At 44.6% G+C, this 17,681-nt stretch overlaps 1 protein-coding gene across 1 annotated transcript; it reads left to right on the top strand.

Annotated features, from left to right (window-relative positions):
- Positions 1 to 206: 206 nt before the first annotated feature.
- On the top strand, positions 207 to 15,463 carry LOC140106327 (membrane-spanning 4-domains subfamily A member 4D-like). The gene is made up of 6 exons (XM_072130725.1): positions 207 to 526; positions 5,251 to 5,361; positions 7,321 to 7,377; positions 9,854 to 9,976; positions 12,621 to 12,743; positions 13,677 to 15,463. Exons 1-6 carry the CDS (start codon positions 269 to 271, stop codon positions 13,830 to 13,832), a joined length of 828 nt encoding a protein of 275 aa, XP_071986826.1. The 5' UTR covers positions 207 to 268; the 3' UTR covers positions 13,833 to 15,463.
- The last annotated feature ends 2,218 nt before the right edge of the window (positions 15,464 to 17,681 follow it).

Here is a 17,681-nt window from a genome sequence, read left to right as displayed (position 1 = left end):
GCGCAGTGCATGTCTCCTCCAGGCCGGATGAGTAGAGCCACCCTGGAGGTGAAGCTAATGAGATCCTTGTGGTTTCGCTGGGACTGTGAGGTGCAGCTGGTGACTGTTATTGTGCCCGATTAATGGGTCCCCTGGGCACTTACATTTCATGTGAATGCGCCTATGATACATCTCTATATGTTTCTGTATTGTGCTGTTGGCCTCAGGACATCGGGCATCTCTTCCACTTCATTATTTTTATTGATATTTGTATTTTTCTTCACTCGTGATGTCATCAGTGAATGGCGCCGGTTCTCACAGCTATGAAGCTCTACCTGACGATACGACCCCGGAGGCTCCACCGTACAGCGACCCCCAGTATCCCGCTCCTCCAGGTCCTCCCGGATACAATGCTCCACTGGATCCCCAGATGTGGAAGGTTCCCACGGTGGCTCCTCAATGGAGCTTTGCCGCAGTCATCCCTCAAATTACCGAGTCGTCAGCATTTTATCAGGTCTTTCTAAAGGGCAAACCCAAGGCTCTTGGGGTGAGTGACTACAAATATACTCATTATACTAACCCATAGCTGTCCATCAGGTGACTCCACACCTCAGGCCACTTCACATCTCCGATAGGATTTCAGTTATTGCCCGGATTTATTGTGAACCCAAATCAGAAGAAGTGGAACACACAGAGAAGGTGGAAGACTTTCCACAGAGATAATATAATGGAAGGCCTTGTACCTGTTCTGTGTGTCCAGAAGTTCTGGGTTGTGGCTCAAAATAATTGAAGGAAATAACTGAAGACGAGATGTGACCTGGGACTTAGGTGTTGGACATATGTTGGAGCCTTCGGTTTCAAAGAACAGAGCAATTTCAAAATTCTGGAGCCACAAAAGAGTTAAAAACTCCACAAAATAGAAGTAGAGCGTCCATTGCTTTAGCAGAAGACAAAGTCCTGCTTGTAGATGTGAACAAAGCCTAAGGCTACATTCACACTGCCGTTGCCCGCCCGTACCGTAGCGGGCAACGGCAGTGCACGGGGAGAGGAGGAGGAGGTGAGCGCCGCTCACCCCCGCCCCTCTCCATAGGAAGTTATGGTGCACTGACAAAATAGGACATGTCCTATTTTTTTCCGGGGTACGGAGCGGTACGGTGCGCCGTGCGCCCATTGCTGTCTATAGAGGACGTATATCGGCCGTATATATGTCCCCCATACGTCAGTGTGAATGTAGCCTTAGAGCAATGTGGAGCAAACTAGGTAACTCGGCAAGACTGGTTCACATGGGGGAATTAAAAGGGAACGTAAAAAATTGTTAAATCCTGCGCGTTGTCTGACGGCCACGCCCCCCTGATTTCTGTCGCATGCAAGCCGGCGCTAATGCACCAAAATCCAATTGCAGCGCCAAAATCCCGGGGCAAAACGGCGCTTCGCTAACCCTTAGTAAATGGGCCCCAATGTGTAGTGACCCTATGTTGCTGCTGGGGGATGTGTGGGGACATTACTTACTGGGGGGCTGGGTGGACACATTACTGGGGGGCTGTGAGGGCACATTACTGGGGGGCTGGGTGGACACATTACTGGGGGGCTTTGTGAGGACATTACTGGGGGGCTGTGTGGGCACATTATTTACTGGGGGGCTGTGAGGGCACATTACTTACTGGGGGGCTGGGTGGACACATTACTGGGGGGCTGTATGGGCACATTACTGGGGGGGCTGTGTGGGCACATTACTTACTGGGGGGCTGTGTGGGCACATTACTTACTGGGGGGCTGTGTGGGCACATTACTGGGGGGGGGCTGTGTGAGGCACATTACTGGGGGGGGGGCTGTGTGAGCACATTACTGGGAGGGCTGTGTGTGAGGCACATTACTTACTGGGGGCTGTGTGTGGGGCACATTACTTACTGGGGGGGCTGTGTGTGAGGCACATTACTTACTGGGGGGCTGTGTGAGGCACATTACTTACTGGGGGGCTGTGTGGGCACATTACTTACTGGGGGGCTGTGTGGGCACATTACTTACTGGGGGGCTGTGTGAGGCACATTACTTACTGGGGGGCTGTGTGAGGCACATTACTTACTGGGGGGCTGTGTGGGCACATTACTTACTGGGGGGCTTTGTGAGGCACATTATTTACTGGGGGGCTGTGTGAGGCACATTACTGGGGGGGGGGTCTGTGTGAGGCACATTACTTACTGGGGGGCTGTGTGGGCACATTACTTACTGGGGGGCTGTGTGGGCACATTACTTACTGGGGGGCTGTGTGAGGCACATTACTTACTGGGGGGACTGTGTGAGCACATTACTGGGAGGGCTGTGTGTGAGGCACATTACTTACTGGGGGCTGTGTGAGGACATTACTGGGGGGCTGTGTGGGCACATTACTGGGGGGGGGCTGTGTGAGGCACATTACTTACTGGGGGCTGTGTGAGGACATTACTGGGGGGCTGTGTGGGCACATTACTGGGGGGGGGCTGTGTGGCACATTACTGGGGGGGCTGTGAGGGCACATTACTGGGGGGCTGTGTGGCACATTACTGGGGGGGCTGTAAGGGGAAAATTACTTTCTCTGTATCCAGCTATTTTTTGTGGGACATTATTCACCTTTCTTATCTTCGACATAGAGACGGACGCCAAGTAAAAGTTCAATGATAAATAGCACTCACACATACCAGAGCAGTGTACAGGGGGGGGTGGGAGCCATCGTGCGGCTTTAGGTGGTAACTTGTTGAACAGTTTGATATCTTTCTCCTTCCCAAACCCTTCCTCTCTGTTACCACTTCTCTCCGTCTTCCCCATAAGATATTCGGGGGACATATTAGAGAATCCGATATTCATTATTTTATACGTTGAGCTGCAGTAAACATGATCTGACTATTCCATGGGAGACGGGGGATGCACACAGCGATGCCGGTGTCATGTAACCAGGTGACGGCACCGTCGTCATGGCACATTATGCCCAGATGGCAGCGTCCTCCTGTGAATGCCCATAATCCACAGCCGCTTATTACATCATTCTACATAGGGTTCCTCTTAAAGGGGTTTTCCTCCCCCGAAGACAAGTTTCTTATATGTCCTCAGAATAACAAAATATCACATTCTCTAATTCACTGTTATTAACAAAAATCCAGCATTTCACAGAAATAATCCCAACCTGTCTCTATCAGTCCTGCTGGACACAAGTTCAGTTGCCCCTGGACACGACCCTGTAACTTCTGACTTGGGGTCGGGGGCGCCATCTTGGATTTCTGTGTGAGATCGTGGAGCTGAGATTTCTGTAGCCCCGCCCTCTGCACTTTAACCACGCCCCCTGCACGGAGCTAAGAGACTCTCACTGATCACAGCCTGTCAGGAGATTGTGAGCAGAGAGAGAGGCTGCAAAATACAAGCTACAAGGAGATAAGTGACCCGGGGGAAGGGGGAGGCAGGCACAGATCTGTGAGATGTAGCAGAGCTCACAGTGTAACAGTGTAATGGTCTATCAGCCTCTGTGTAATCATCTCCTGCATCTCTGATCTGTCTCATCTCTATTTCTATGTGTTATTACAGTAGCCAGATGAAAGTCTATATACACCTTGTACCCTGATAATGTCACCACATTGTCACCCCACAAAACTAGATGGGTCATAATGTGTCTGCTTAGAGAGGCCCCGCCCACACCCTGGGATATTACACTGAGCAGCCTAGGGAGTGATAGGAGCTAAAACAGCAATAACACTGAGTAACATTGTACAGTAAGGGGTTAACATGATCTTTATTGTGTAACATCACCGGGGGATGGAGATGTGAGAACCCTAACCCTTTAACCTTTTCCTCACATGTCACACCTGCTCTATGTACATTATATTCTTGGGCTGGTGCCGCAGTTATCATGGGTATTAGGCAGTGTTTAGACATCTTTATGACTTGTACTACACAAATTATTCCGATGTTTCCTCAATGGGGGAGATTATTCAGGCTACTCTGAACAGAACAGAACAGGCAAAATATTTATTCCCATGTCCGAGTGGCGCATAAAATATAACTTTTATTAGTGTGAAATAAAATTAAAGAAAACTTCCCCAAGTAAATACATTTCTTTAAAAACCCAACGTTTGTGTGGAGCGTGTCTTTGTTATTAATATTTATCATTTAACAGTAATGGTCACAATGGTCGCTGCTAGCAATGGCTCTGTGTGAGCTCGGCCGCTGAGATTATTGTATTCATTGTAACAATATGGGGCACATTTACTTACCCGGTCCAGTCGCGATCCAGCGGCGCGTTCTCTGCACTGGATTCGGGTCCGGCCGGGATTTAATAAGGTAGTTCCTCCGCCGTCCACCAGGTGGCGCTGCTGCGCTGAAAAGCATTTTAACGCGCCGGAATTCACCGAGGCCGTCTGAGTGAAGGTAAGCGGGTCCCGAGCGACACATTTTCGGTTCTTAAATGCGGCGGTTTTTCCGAATCCGTCGGGTTTTCGTTCGGCCACGCCCCCCGATTTCCGTCGCGCACATGCCGGCGCCGATGCGCCACAATCCGATCGCGTGCGCCAAAATCCCGGGGCAATTCAGGTACAATCGGCGCAAATCGGAAATATTCGGGTAACACGTCGGGAAAACGCGAATCGGGCCCTTAGTAAATGACCCCCTATATATTTATCATTGACACTAAATCTCAGTGTCTATTAGATATCCATTCATAGGCATCTGGTGTCAGTGTTACATGTTATTCCTTTGATCTCATTAGTATTCAGCTTTCTAGTCACTCTGTTGGCTGCTGAGATAGTTATGTTAATTGTAACAATGTATCAAAGAGTATCACTAGGTGTCAGTGTTTATTAAGTGTCCATCCAGCACCAGTCAGTTACTCCTTGCACACTACCTACCTATAGTGGTGCGCCCATTCAGGTGCAGGCTATGGGAGTCTATGCTAGGTCTGGCCCAAACCTGATGAATCCAGAGCAGCATGTCAGGGGAGTGTCGGGGGAGTGTCGGGGGGGGGGGGGTCGGGGGATTACATGTTATTCCGGCTATCATGGCACAATGCCTTATATAATAGACCAAATGACCAATGTTATTACAGAATCAATGAATGTATCAATGGGTTTACTACAGTATTCCTTGGGGGTGTCGCCTCCTTAAGAGGGGCGTGGCCTGATTTATGCCAAAAATATTTTTCTGGCGTAAGCTAAGCCAACTAATAGTCGCAAAGTAAGATGATCCACATAAATCTGGGGCAATATTTTCTTCTAACTTCTGTGAATAACTTCCGTATTGTTTTCCTTTTAGATTGTGCAGGTCGTGGCGGCCATCTTGCAAGTTGCTGTTGGGATCGGCCTGTTTTTCACCACATTTTCAGTCTCGTTACCCAGTGGAATTCCATTCTGGGGTCCAATCATTGTAAGTACAGAATCCTGAGTCCCCAGGGGGCAGAGGGTGCATAGTGGGCCCTGATAGCATAGTGGGCCCTGAAGCTCGATGAGGAGATAACAGGGCATTGGGTGATGGGGGCTCTGGTCCAAACTTTGCATTAAGGCCCAGAAGCTTCAAAAAATACAAGGAGTAAAAAATGAAGAAGACAGAATTTTTGTCATAGGGACATAGGGGAGGAGCCTAATTGTCACCACCATATTGTACATTACAGACCTGGGGTGCAGAGGGCAGGAACCCCTCAAAGGAAATCTACCATCAAAATCCATCAGGATATTCAGACTTCAGATTTAATATATGTTCCACATTGCGTGGGCTCCATACCAGCGGCACGTGGGGCCCGCCATATTGGCTTACATCCTCACTCCCCGTGATGTCATCGGGGCGCAGCGATCCGTTACTATAACAGGTCATACAATTCCCCGGCCGTCTGGTTTTAGCCGATCTGTTACAATGTATGATTAGCACAGTGTAATATATGATACTGCAGTATGGCAGTAGATGGTGGGATCAATCAGACAACACAGGGTTAAAGTGCCCCAGGGGGTCTGAAAAATAGTAAAAATAAATAAATATAAAACCCTATGAACCCTAATGTATGAAAACATTATAAAACCTTTATAAATTTGGTATCCCCCGGGATTGTAGAACTGTCATTTGGGGCGCACAGTAAAAGCCGTAAAATCTGAGCTCACAAGAAAATGGCGCAAATACATCCTTAGGATGTAGACGGCCATGTGAATGAGCCCTTACACCAATGTTACGAAGAAAACAAGCCCCCGCACAGCTCTGTACATGGAAAATAAAAAAGTTATAGATTTTTGAAGGTGGGGAGTGACCTTCTTCCCTCTAAAATCAACTTTTTGTAAAAAAAATTATGCTAATTAGCCTGAGGGACTCTAGTGGGTGTTTCCAAAGCCCCTCCAAGCTGCAGCTTCACAAGGATGTTACACTGTTGAACCCTCCTCCCCCTGCTCCCGTTGCACTTCCACCTCCATCAGCTTGATGTAATCTGGCTGCAGCAGAGAAAGTTTCGGCCCACAGTGGGAGGGGGAGGTGCAGCAGCACAGAGGAGCTCCGGTATTCATTCCCCAGGGGCCCGTCAGGATCATTAGCATCATTTTAAGTTGATTAAACATCATTTTAATAGAAGCAAGGAGGACAAGGATAACATATATAAGTGGATCCCCACAGTCACAGTGCCTGGATCTTTATCAAGTTTCTTCTATGTCCTCAGGATAACAAAATATCACATTCTCTGATTCACTGTTATTAACAAAAATCCTGCATCTCACAGATATAATCCAACCCTGTCTCTATCAGCCCTGCTGTACACAATTTCAGTTGCCCTTAGACACGACCCTGTAACTTCTGACTTGGGGTCGGGCCGCCATCTTGGATTCCCGTGTGGCGGCCGTGCAGCTGAGACTTCTGTGTCTTTCTGCTCTGAGCCTGTAGCCCCGCCCCCTGCACGGAGCTCAGAGACTCTCACTGACTCATCACCTCCTGCCAGCACATCGTGAGCCAAATGTATGAGGGCAGCAACACCTGTGCTTTCATGACACCTCTCCTGTAGTGATGTGTCGTTCGCAAACCAGCCGGCTCTCCTTGAGGAAACTCTATTAATGGAGAGGGATTTCATTTTGCAACACTAGACTTAACCCTTGCATTGGCCGGGGTGTTGCACAGTCAGACCACAATAATTATCTAAGTCCCATACAGATTAATACGAGCAGCAGGATGTATGTGGGACCCTGTTACATTCTAAAGGGGGTCACCATCAGCCCCCCAGAGGTCAGTGATCTATCACAAAGCGATGGCCTCATGGGCTCCACAAAATCCTACAATCTCCGTGTCCTTATTATTCTGTCTACTGGACCTTTACTTGGTGATTCTCTATTGTAATTATTAATATGATGTATTTTTCAGTATATCATTGCAGGATCCCTGACGATAGCGGCTCAGGCAAAGCCCAGCATCTGCCTGGTGAGTGACCCCCGGAGAGAGGACGCAACATTATTACTGATAGATTTATGTGTGTGATAATTATTCCTGATTTATTTCTCTCATTATTATTATTTATTGGTTTATTTGATTATTATTACTGCTAGTTTATTCTTGTGATTATTATTAGAGTTTCTTTTCTTTAATTATTTTTATTATTACAGATTTATTGATGTGATTATTATTATTTTTATTATTATTGTTTTATTTATGTGATTATTATTACAGATTTATTGATGTGATTATTATGATTATTGCTTTGTCTCTGTGATCTGTCACTCACTTTTACTGAAGAATTTCAATCACTTTACTGTAGTTAACCACTTTAATAGGAAAACTATAAAACGGAAGCTGGGGAATTGTTGAATTATAGAAATCACACGCTGCCCCCATGGCTTGGATGCAAAATCACTGCATTCAATGTTTACACAGGGCAGGTAAGTGGCAATACCTCTAATAGCAAGGGACTGCTGTGTGATCTCTTGTCCACTAGATGGCAACAGAGCACAGGAGATGAGGCTGGAGAATGGGCCAGACAGGATCAGGAAAAGGAGGGGTTAATGTGGACCAGTGATGGGAAGTCCAACTCTTCTTAGTGATCTGGATTATTAGGCTCCGCTCACTAATAACTCTGTAACGGAAAATAGCACCACTTTTTGCCAGTTTAAAAAAAAAAAATTTGATAAAAAGTCATCAAAAGGTCGCACAGTGCTAAAATGGTAGCATTAAAAAAACATCATCAAAAGTTGCAAAAAAATGACCCCCCCCCCCACACCCCCACAGCTCTGTACACAAAGTATGAACAAGTTATTAGCGTCAGAAGATGGCAAAATGTCATTTGGGGCGCACAGTGAAAGGCGTAAAATTCTAGCGCAGAAGAATCCGGCGCATGGAATATTATTATATAATAATATATATACAAAGCGCTTCATCAGGTCTAATACAAGGAATAAATAATAATAATAATAATAATAATAATAATAATAATACACTTAAAATGATGACAGGTTGAAATAGGGATTGAAATATGGTGAGAGCGATGATGTGTCTGCGGGACGCCAGGCGGTAGCGCCAGCGAGTGGCCGGGTGGCAGTGCCCCGGGTGATCATGTCTGTGGGCGGCTGTGTCTGTGGGCTGCCGGATAGCAGCGCTATCAGGTGGCCGGGTGGCAGTGTGGCTGTGGGGGGCTGGGGAGCTGTGTCTGTGGGGGGCTGTGTCTGTGGGGGGCTGGGTGGCAGTCGTGGCGGGTAACAGGGTGGCTGTGTCTGTGGGGGGTTGGGTGGCTGTGTCTAAAGCCAGCCGAGTGGCAGCACCAGTGGGCAGGTGTGTCGGTGGGCGGGGGATAGCTCAGATAAATTCTGGGGATCTGGAGAGACATCTGCATGGGGCCCCTTTCCCTTAAAAATGTACATATCTTTAAAGACAGATGTTTATACAATCACACTCATATACCTGTATATACACACACAGTTCTACGCTCACAGTTATATAATCTTATCCACTCATATATCCACTCATACATACAGCATATACACATCTTATCCACACATACAGAATACATCACATACACACATATAGAGCATCTACACATCACATACACACATATAGAGCATCTACACATCACATACACACATACAGAATACATCACATACACACACATAGAGCATATACACATCATACACATACAGCATCTAGACACACATACCTCCAGTATATACACACCATACACTATGTACACAGACATACATCATGCACGTTTATACCCTCATACACACATGAATGTACTCACTGTTATCCCAGGAGCTGCTGCACATGGGGGAGTATACAGATGTCAGATCCCTGGTGCTGCCTTCCTTCTGTCCTTACCCCTGACATGTATTATGGGTACTCCGGGCTATATACGTATATAATGCTGCACATCCTCCACTCTTTAGTGTGGCAGGTTTGGCTGGGCCCCTCTACACTGTGGGCCCCTTAGCAGCTGCTACCCTTGTATTTACATTTTTTTTCACTATGTTAACTTTCATTTATGTTATTGTCGAGTTCTGTCCCTGTTTAGGTTGTTAATAGAATCCACTGATTGAGCTCAAAGACATCGCACCGAGACAGAAGTATGGTATAATATCTCCCTCGGTGGAGATCTGATGCCATGCAGGGCTCGGCGTGTGTGAGATTGGATTATACAGTGGGGTAGGACCTGGGCTTGGTTAGGTAAAGATAAAGAAGTAATGTCCATAGGTCATTGGTTAGTAAATACTACAACTTTATCTCAGACGTCACTATTTGTGCTCCTGGAGCCCATGCGGCAGGACCAGGTGAGGAGGATGAGGGTTGTGATCACATGTGAGCGTATGGCCAATCGGATGTTACTCTGAGCTGTTACCATCTATGGATAGAACGTTCAGAATTGGGAATTACATTAAAACATTTTTACTTCCTGTTTTTTCCCCTTGATCAGATTAAGGGCTCCCTGTCCCTGAACATCCTGACCACAGTGTTCAGCGCCATTGGACTGGTTCTGACTAGTGTGGACCTGGGGATCATATGGTGTTATCCCCCCAGACTGTGCCGCAGCCGGATTGTAAGTTATTCCTCCCTATTACGTCTGTGATATTAGATTTTGCTTTGATCTTTATTACACCCTGAATGTCTGTGATTATGACTAGATCCTCGCCTGCCGTCACCAGTCTCTTTATCTGCCGCTGCGGATGAAACGTTGTGTCCGGATTATTATAAGTACATGGTGTGCGGCCAATCGCAGCTTGTGATGATCTGTTATTGTGTTTCTCTCGTTTTTTATGTAAATTGTGTTGTGAAAATATAGAATATAAAAATATGGTTCATAGAAATTCATCATTTAACCCTTAATGAGGCCAGAAAAGGCTTTAATGAACGAGATATTTTTAACCCATTTTCGTACCTAAACGTTTCAGGGCCATAATTACTTCTTTTTTTCCCATTGTTACCAGTGTTTTTTTCATGACACATAAGGATAATTAAAACTTTTTGGATTCCATTTACAAATTGTGGGGGAAAAGCCTTTAAAGTAATTTATAGTACAAATATCATATATATATATATATATATCAGTGATGTCATTGTTATTCTCTTATGATGTCAGCGTGCTTCTATGATGTCATTGTTATTCTCTTATGATGTCAGCATGCTTCTATGATGTCATTGTTATTCTCTTATGATGTCAGCATGCTTCTATGATGTCATTGTTATTCTCTTGTGATGTCAGCGTGCTTCTATGATGTCATTGTTATTCTCTTATGATGTCAGCGTGCTTCTATGATGTCATTGTTATTCTCTTATGATGTCAGCGTGCTTCTATGATGTCATTGTTATACTCTTATGATGTCAGCGTGCTTCTATGATGTCATTGTTATTCTCTTATGATGTCAGCGTGCTTCTATGATGTCATTGTTATTCTCTTATGATGTCAGCATGCTTCTATGATGTCATTGTTATTCTCTTATGATGTCAGCATGCTTCTATGATGTCATTGTTATTCTCTTATGATGTCAGCGTGCTTCTATGATGTCATTGTTATTCTCTTATGATGTCAGCGTGCTTCTATGATGTCATTGTTATTCTCTTATGATGTCAGCGTGCTTCTATGATGTCATTGTTATTTTCTTGTGATGTCGACGTGCTTCTATGATGTCATTGTTATTCTCTTGTGATGTCAGCGTGCTTCTATGATGTCATTGTTATTCTCTTGTTATGTCAGCGTGCTTCTATGATGTCATTATTATTCTCTTATGATGTCAGCGTGCTTCTATGATGTCATTGTTATTCTCTTATGATGTCAGCGTGCTTCTATGATGTCATTGTTATACTCTTATGATGTCAGCGTGCTTCTATGATGTCATTGTTATTCTCTTATGATGTCAGCGTGCTTCTATGATGTCATTGTTATTCTCTTGTGATGTCGACGTGCTTCTATGATGTCATTGTTATTCTCTTGTGATGTCAGCGTGCTTCTATGATGTCATTGTTATTCTCTTGTTATGTCAGCGTGCTTCTATGATGTCATTGTTATTCTCTTATGATATCAGCATGCTTCTATGATGTCATTGTTATTCTCTTATGATGTCAGCGTGCTTCTATGATGTCATTGTTATTCTCTTGTGATGTCAGCGTGCTTCTATGATGTCATTGTTATTCTCTTGTGATGTCAGCGTGCTTCTATGATGTCATTGTTATTCTCTTGTGATGTCAGCGTGCTTCTATGATGTCATTGTTATTCTCTTGTTATGTCAGCGTGCTTCTATGATGTCATTGTTATTCTCTTATGATGTCAGCGTGCTTCTATGATGTCATTGTTATTCTCTTGTGATGTCAGCATGCTTCTATGATGTCATTGTTCTTCTCTTGTGATGTCAGCGTGCTTCTATGATGTCATTGTTATTCTCTTGTGATGTCAGCATGCTTCTATGATGTCATTGTTCTTCTCTTGTGATGTCAGCGTGCTTCTATGATGTCATTGTTATTCTCTTATGATGTCAGCGTGCTTCTATGATGTCATTGTTATTCTCTTATGATGTCAGCGTGCTTCTATGATGTCATTGTTATTCTCTTATGATGTCAGCGTGCTTCTATGATGTCATTGTTATTCTCTTATGATGTCAGCGTGCTTCTATGATGTCATTGTTATTCTCTTGTGATGTCAGCGTGCTTCTATGATGTCATTGTTATTCTCTTATGATGTCAGCATGCTTCTATGATGTCATTGTTATACTCTTATGATGTCAGCGTGCTTCTATGATGTCATTGTTATTCTCTTATGATGTCAGCGTGCTTCTATGATGTCATTGTTATTCTCTTGTGATGTCAGCGTGCTTCTATGATGTCATTGTTATTCTCTTATGATGTCAGCGTGCTTCTATGATGTCATTGTTATTCTCTTATGATGTCAGCATGCTTCTATGATGTCATTGTTATTCTCTTATGATGTCAGCATGCTTCTATGATGTCATTGTTATTCTCTTATGATGTCAGCATGCTTCTATGATGTCATTGTTATTCTCTTATGATGTCAGCATGCTTCTATGATGTCATTGTTATTCTCTTATGATGTCAGCATGCTTCTATGATGTCATTGTTATTCTCTTATGATGTCAGCGTGCTTCTATGATGTCATTGTTATTCTCTTATGATGTCAGCGTGCTTCTATGATGTTAATGCTTTCAATTATTATCATCTTATTGTGTTTAAAGGTTGGAGGATATTTAATCGACTCAATTCTTCTGGTGACAAATCTTTTGCTATTCTGCCTGTCGATTTCCCTGTCGGTCTTTGGATGTCGCTCTTTGAGTCACGCTTCTTCTATTGTTCCTCAGGTGAGAGATCTCACAGAGAGATGAAACCAATTGCATATATTATTACTTTAGCTGCTTGTATTAGGGATTAGGGAAATCCTGCAGATCTCGCACCTCTCCAGTCCATGGGTTGTTGTAGGAACTGCAGTCCAACCACATTTAGGTACAAGACTGAGCCTGGAATTTGGACTTATTTGTACGAGTATCACAAATCCCTAAAATTCCTAAATAGGGTATTTGATGACCATAACATCAAAATCTCAGCATCAGAAGTGGACGAGACGGCTTGGTTTATTGAATCATGTGGAAACACCTGCCCTATGAGACAAAGAAAAACTGAGGATTAGGGTTTTTACGTGTCTTCTGTATAAGCTTGATTCCTGACACACATGACACATGAATGTTCCATAAAGGGGTTGGCCACTTTTTTTACATAAGTTGTCCATGCCCTTTACTGACATAATAATCCCTAAATATTCATCAAGTGATTCAGCAGTCCTGATAATTACTTTAGTGCTGTCTGCAAACTCTCCGTGGATCTTTGTTTACATGTCTGAGCTCTGATGAATGGGAGGAGCTGCAGCAGCAGAGTTATGACTCATCTTGCTTTCCGCCTCCCTATGTCTGTCAGCGAGATGGACCGTGAGAGAAAGAGACACAGTGGGAGACACCATTAGGACGGACTGCAGGAGTGAGAGCCAGGAAATTGTGTATATATACAGAGGGGAGCGAGGTGAGAACAGGGAGAGGTCAAAGCTGAAAAGGTACAAGTACATGTAGAGACATGTCCAATAGAAGAGATTTATTGATGTACCTACCTATCTATTGTCATCTCCATGGGTGAAAACTGTTTCAGCAAAAAACTTATATAAAATGTATATAAAATCGCTTTCTCCATTACATTCCCTTTTTCATAGAAATGCTCAGGTTTTCATGTCTTCTTTTTGTTTTCAGGTGTTTGTGATCCAGAACGATGTGGTGATTTCAATGCCCCCTTCTGTATTCATGGCGACGGCTCCAGCGTTTCCTCAGATACAACCACCACCCCCATTATCCTCAGCTCCTCCTTACACGGAAGAAAGCCAAGAGCAGACAAAACACATTGCATAAGTCACGTGACCTGAATCTGCATATATTAGAGAATGTGAAATATTATATATATATAGGCCCAGCACGGAGGCAGGGGATGTGGTGAGGCAGAGATAGCGCCGACATCAGACTCTGTTCACACTGGCATCATACAGAAACTGCAGCAAATCTCACCCAAATGCAGAATCTGGCACAAGAATTTGGTTCTGTTTTCAACACTTTTCCAGCATTTACACGGCAGGTTTTTATAATCAGGATTCCGGAGTATGAACAACCGGGGGTAAAAATATTCTTCCCACGATCTTATGTCATTGTCTGGAATTAGGGAAAAGCTTTTCATCACTCGCTTCATGGTGGCATTTGTTACTGGTAGATTCTTAGTGGGTCCAGTATTCATGGCAAAGGGTTCTGTCCCGATTCCAGAGACTTGGAGGGGGCGGGGAGGAGTCATTATGCCTTCTCCATCGGTTTTCCGGCTTCTCTTTGGGCGTGTCAGAGGGTGAGCGGAGGGTGAGCAGCTGCGCAAATGTCTGACCCGCCAGGAAACTGACGAAGACTATAGCAAAGGACTCCAGAAGTTTAGCCCTGGTCTACAGGTCCGAACGTTGGCAAATATCTACTGCGAGGTCAGAGCCGTGTAGTGGATACGGGCGCCAGAGCACCAGCGGGGGAACCTTAGAGCTGCCATTCTAAATGCATTCCCCCTTATAGTTTATGGCTTGTGGAGACCTGAGCTTGGTTGATTTGTGGAGGAATTCCAGCAGATCCCACCATTTTGTTGGCATCTGTCTAGGATGAGAGGAGGGAAGGAGAAGAATGTGAAGCCGGAATAGGGAAATAACCAGAGAAGAGCAATGAGGAAACAAGTCAGAGGCAGATGGTTTAGGGCGTCCATTATTTCTGGCTCTACAGGCAGTCCCCGGGTTACATACAAGATGGGTCTGTAGGTTTGTTCTTAAGTAGAATTTGTATGTAAGTCGGAACCATATACTTTATAATAACCCCTGCCAAATTTTTTTGGTCTCTGTAACAATTGGATTTTAAAAGTGTTGGATTATAATCAGAACCAGGAGTAACAATAAAGCTTCATAACAGACGCCTGTACAACTGTTACAGCTGATTATTGTAGCCTAAGGCTAAAGTACAGTAAATGACCAATTACCAGAGGGCTGTTTGTAACTAAGGGTCGTCTGTAAGTCAGGTGTTCTTAAGTAGGGGACCGCCTGTAGTTGTATTTCTTTGGTGCTTACCCTAAACCTACACACATCACCAGGTTATTTCGCTACCAGTCGCTCACAATAGTCGTCACAGAAATCTAAGTTTAAGGATAATAGAAACAATGTAACTGTGTGGTCATGGAGATTTGGTGTTGCAGTAGCGCTTGGTATCACTGCAGAAGACTGAAGATGTCCTGGTGGTCGTCTCCGAGGAGAAGTTGTCATGATGATTTAGGCTAAACGCAATAGAAAAGGAGATAGAAAATGTCTGTGTTACTAGAATTTATAAAGAGCGGTCACAGATCCTTTTTCAGATGTTATCGATGTGTCATAAATCTCCATGAAGAATAACAAAGAAGCAGCACAAGGCAGAGTTCTGTGTGGTGTACATGACCATAGACCAGAGCATTATTTACCAATAAAATATATTTATAGCCTTAGAGCCTGTATGTTGTATCTGTGTCTCCCCACATGCTGCCACATCCCCGCATTCTTAGGAGAAGGAGGTAGATGGATGAGTGGATGTGATGGAGACATTTCATGGTGCTGTGAGCCACTCAACATTTCGAAAAGCTTCCGGAGAATCCAACCTGCTTTGCGGCACGCTCTGGTGAAAACCGCGTTCCACTTGGACTCCAGTCCCATGTGTTGGCTTGCGTCATCATCCGTGGTGATCCCGTGGTCCACTACCTCTGGAGCCTGACTTGTGATCCACATGTCTAATACAGAAGACTGATTCAGTTGGCCTTTACCAGACCCAAATTTCACATCTGCAGCCTATGAGGTCCCTATACATCCATAGCTCCATATTGATCCTAGATTTACAGGATCTGTCTATGGCACTTCCTAATATTGTTGAGTAATGTTCTTGGATATTTTCACCCAAATGAATTATCATAGAGAATAAATATAGAATTAATATAGTAATAATCTTTATTTATATGGCGCCATCAAATTCTGAAGTACTTTACAAATCATAGGGGACATATACAGATATAATATTACATTACACAGAGTATAGCTTAATGGAGACCAAAGCCGGATCTTGGAGAGGTAAGTGCGGGCCTGGGGACAGAGCAGCGCCACAGAAAGGGCACAGGTGTGCCCGCGACCCGAGACATGGATCACGGGGGCACCTGTGACATTGCAAAAGGGATGAAACCAGGACATCAAAAGAGAGGGAAGTCACACGCCAAATTTGTGGATCACCAATGCTGTTTGGTTTACAATCCTTCATCCTGGCGGTAGATGTACTTCAAGCAATTTTCCATAATCTGCAGAAAGTTGATAGGAGAAGCCGATAAAACTAGTGGAATCTGAGGTCACCCAAGAAGGACTGAACTTTACCAGAATATAAGCCAGGGAAGGACAGACAAATGTAAAACCGGCAGAGGAAAGTTCAGGTATTAAAGTCAAAGGTCAGAGAGCCAGGGGAGTAACTACAAGGAGGGTCCATCAGACCAAGGTCAGGTCACATTTACATAGCGCCCTAGAGACACCAGTGGTTATACAGTCAGGAGGTAAGAGGTCACCTTAAAGTCACACCGCCTCCAGCGTGCATGAAATATCCTTTCTAGAATGACCTCTTTACCCATAAAAAAATCTCCTCCAAAGTCATGTGACAATAATCCCATACATTTAGATGGAAACACAGATGTGATTGGCCTGAGCTCCGCCTCTTGTTATTTGTGCACGATTACCCCACCAGGGCCTCACTGCAGTGTGGTAGCTGGATCCCCAGGGGCCTGATTGGCTCTAGTTACTGCCCAGCACCAGAATATATCACAGTGCTTGGTCCATAGTAACAGCCTTGTCCACCCCCTGCCCCCCCCCATCAAGGCCAGTGGGAAGAAGCAAGAAGATAGGGAGGCCACAGCGTAAACAAGGTCCTGGTGCCAGAGGACTGTCAGTAAGAGCCAGATTGGCTCCGCTGCTTGGACAGAAATGTGTGTCAGACAGTATGGCAGACATGTGTCTCTAAACTCTCATGATAGAGACACAGAACTAACTTACAAAAACCTCAGCCAATCACAGCCGAGCTTCCCTGCAGGAAAGGTACATTTAGTATAAACAAAACATTAACCCTTTCATGTCACAAACATACATACACATATTGCACTCAGTAGCCCCACTCAGTAGATGGCAGCAAAGAGCAAATGGCTCAGCGAGACAGCTAGGCAGGTAGATTATTGTTCTTAAAGGGGCACTACACAAATGCGCAAGAACCGACTTGTGGGTTACGACGCACCACGTGTGACTGCGGCCTCAGAACCGGGTTTCTTCTTATATATACACTGTATATACACACATGCTGCATCCTCCGGTTACCGGACCCTGGGGAGACGCAGATGTCCGACCTCCTCTGGATTTCATGATTTTGATGTCTCCCAGTGAGTAGTAACACTTACCAATGACTGCTCCACTAGGGGCGCCATCCACATATTCAGCCGATTGAAGGTGAAAACATCTAAAGAAATGTATATTTTAGGAATTTATGAACCAGCGATAACATTTGTATTGACTTCCAATCCCACATTGTCCCATTATTTCGGGAGCAGGACTATGGTCCTGGATGTCCAGCGCCCAGTTTACAATGAGATGAAAATCTCGTAAACTAATACAAACAAGAAGAAGGAGACTTTACGAGAGGAGC

Source organism: Engystomops pustulosus, chromosome 11 (assembly GCF_040894005.1).
Source record: "Engystomops pustulosus chromosome 11, aEngPut4.maternal, whole genome shotgun sequence".
Lineage (NCBI taxonomy): Eukaryota > Metazoa > Chordata > Amphibia > Anura > Leptodactylidae > Engystomops > Engystomops pustulosus.
The sequence above is the reverse complement of the archived record's forward strand: the minus strand, read 5'-3'. Positions and strand labels throughout refer to the sequence as shown.